Source organism: Cyprinodon variegatus, unplaced genomic scaffold (genome assembly GCF_000732505.1).
Source record: "Cyprinodon variegatus isolate N-32 unplaced genomic scaffold, C_variegatus-1.0 Scaffold3974, whole genome shotgun sequence".
NCBI lineage: Eukaryota > Metazoa > Chordata > Actinopteri > Cyprinodontiformes > Cyprinodontidae > Cyprinodon > Cyprinodon variegatus.
This window is the reverse complement of record NW_015154427.1, coordinates 3,567-5,273: the sequence shown is the minus strand read 5'-3', so window position 1 is coordinate 5,273 and position 1,707 is coordinate 3,567. Positions and strand designations below refer to the sequence as shown.

At 51.3% G+C, this 1,707-nt stretch overlaps 1 protein-coding gene across 1 annotated transcript in view; it reads right to left on the bottom strand.

Moving 5' to 3' along the window:
* Positions 1–5: 5 nt before the first annotated feature.
* Positions 6–1,707, bottom strand: part of LOC107081298 (von Willebrand factor-like) — a gene marked incomplete at both ends in the record, with an annotated part of 4,340 nt that continues 2,638 nt past the window's right edge. Inside the window, 7 exons of the mRNA XM_015369495.1 lie at positions 6–94; positions 186–320; positions 399–595; positions 760–822; positions 915–1,002; positions 1,113–1,269; positions 1,459–1,707. Coding sequence (XP_015224981.1) covers positions 6–94; positions 186–320; positions 399–595; positions 760–822; positions 915–1,002; positions 1,113–1,269; positions 1,459–1,707 — 978 coding nt within the window. The remainder of the gene's footprint in view (positions 95–185; positions 321–398; positions 596–759; positions 823–914; positions 1,003–1,112; positions 1,270–1,458) is intronic.

The window sequence follows — 1,707 nt, the reverse complement described above, 5'->3', positions numbered from 1 at the left end:
AGCTGTAAGGCAGAGTAGTCGATGCCTTTTTCCTCCAGGAGACAACCGACCAGAGTCAGAGAAGCAGAGTTCAGACTGCAGACCGGTGAGTCACCTGAAGGTTACAGTGTTGGTTAGGAAAATCCCAGTTAGAGGGTTTGCTCCAATCATTCAGACCTGTCTTTATGGTGTCACAGCTGTCATACCCAAAGAGTTGGTCTCTCTGTACTTGGAGGCAAAAATGGCTCTACAGAGGCAGCCAGTTTCTCCACCAGCAGTCTTCTCTCCACAGAACTCATGATCGCTGCAGGTCCTGTCCTGGCAGAAGGCCCTAGGGGGCGCTGCAGAGCAACATTCATCATATATTAAGCTGAAAATGGTAAACTTCTTCAGAACAGATGAAGACAATCAGGTCTCACAGCACTCAGCCTTGGACCTCCAGTCCCCCAGGGTGCTGTTGCTCCTCATGCTGCAGGCTCTGGCGTAGGCCTCCAGGAACTGACACCTGAGGCCGTCCAGATCAGGATAGCTGCACAAAGTGTCTTTGCAGGCGGCGATGTGGGGCTCTGGGTCAATGTCATAGGATGTAAAGGGCGCCTCCTGTAGGATGTTACAGCTGCTCCACATGTAGAAAGAAACATGGAGAACATAGATGATGGGGAAAGAGATTTATCTCCCATCAGAGCTCAGGTCACATGATATTAAAGATGTGATGTAACATGTAGTTTCCCACAGAGATCAGAGTTAAACACACAGATGTTTCTGAATGAATCTGCTCACCGTTCAGACATCTTGGTGCAGTTGATCAAACTGTCACTGGTGTCGGCGTGCTGCTTCTCACAGCTAGGGGGCGACACACAACAAGGTCAGGACTGATTCCTGAGCAGATGTAGAGTCCACTCATCCAGCAGCAGCAGTCAGTGAGGAGGTCTTACCTGGTGGAGTTGTCCTCAGAGAGCCTCTCTTCACTCAGAGACCTGCTGGAGTTTCCACACAGACCCTGTGGAGGCTGTCCAGGTGGTCCTGGATAGGATCAGGACACAATGAGAGTCAAACTGGAGGAACACAGCAGCTGAAACAAGGACAGCAGAGTTTAAGTTCATCATGACCCAAACCTGACCAGTGTTCTGTACCTTCCAGGTGGATCTGTGTGGTGGAGCCATCAAAGAAGACAGAAGCAGTGAAGTCTGAGAGCGTCACCTTGGCAGTGACTCCAGTTTGGTCCTTAGAGAGCTGCACGCCGTGAACAGTCTGAACCGAGCTGTTGAGGTTCAGCTCTGAGTTGTTCAGCTGGTTCACAAAGAGACAAAGTGGAGGAAACACTGAGGGGAACGTTTCAAACCCAAAACCTGACTGTTTCTATGGCAACAACCACTAAGTTTAGCAGCATTCAGAGAGCTGATGCCACTGAGGAAACCAGAGACACCGTCAGGATCAAACTACTCTCTGATCTACGACCTGTGTCTGCAGGCGACTCACCACAACTCTGCCTCCTTGGTTCAGACCAATGGCCTGTCCTGCCAGTTGCAGCGTCACGCTGTCCAGGAAGCTCACATCTTTACGACGGCGCTCCTGGAAGTTGGCCAGAACCTGGAAGCCTGGTGCTGATGGGATCCTCAGCAGAGAGTATGAACAGCGATCCTTCACAGAGTTCTGCTGGCCGTGGAAGTCGATGACAGTGGGACCCGTCACCGTGCAGATGGCGTCCATCATGGAGTCAGAGGAGCA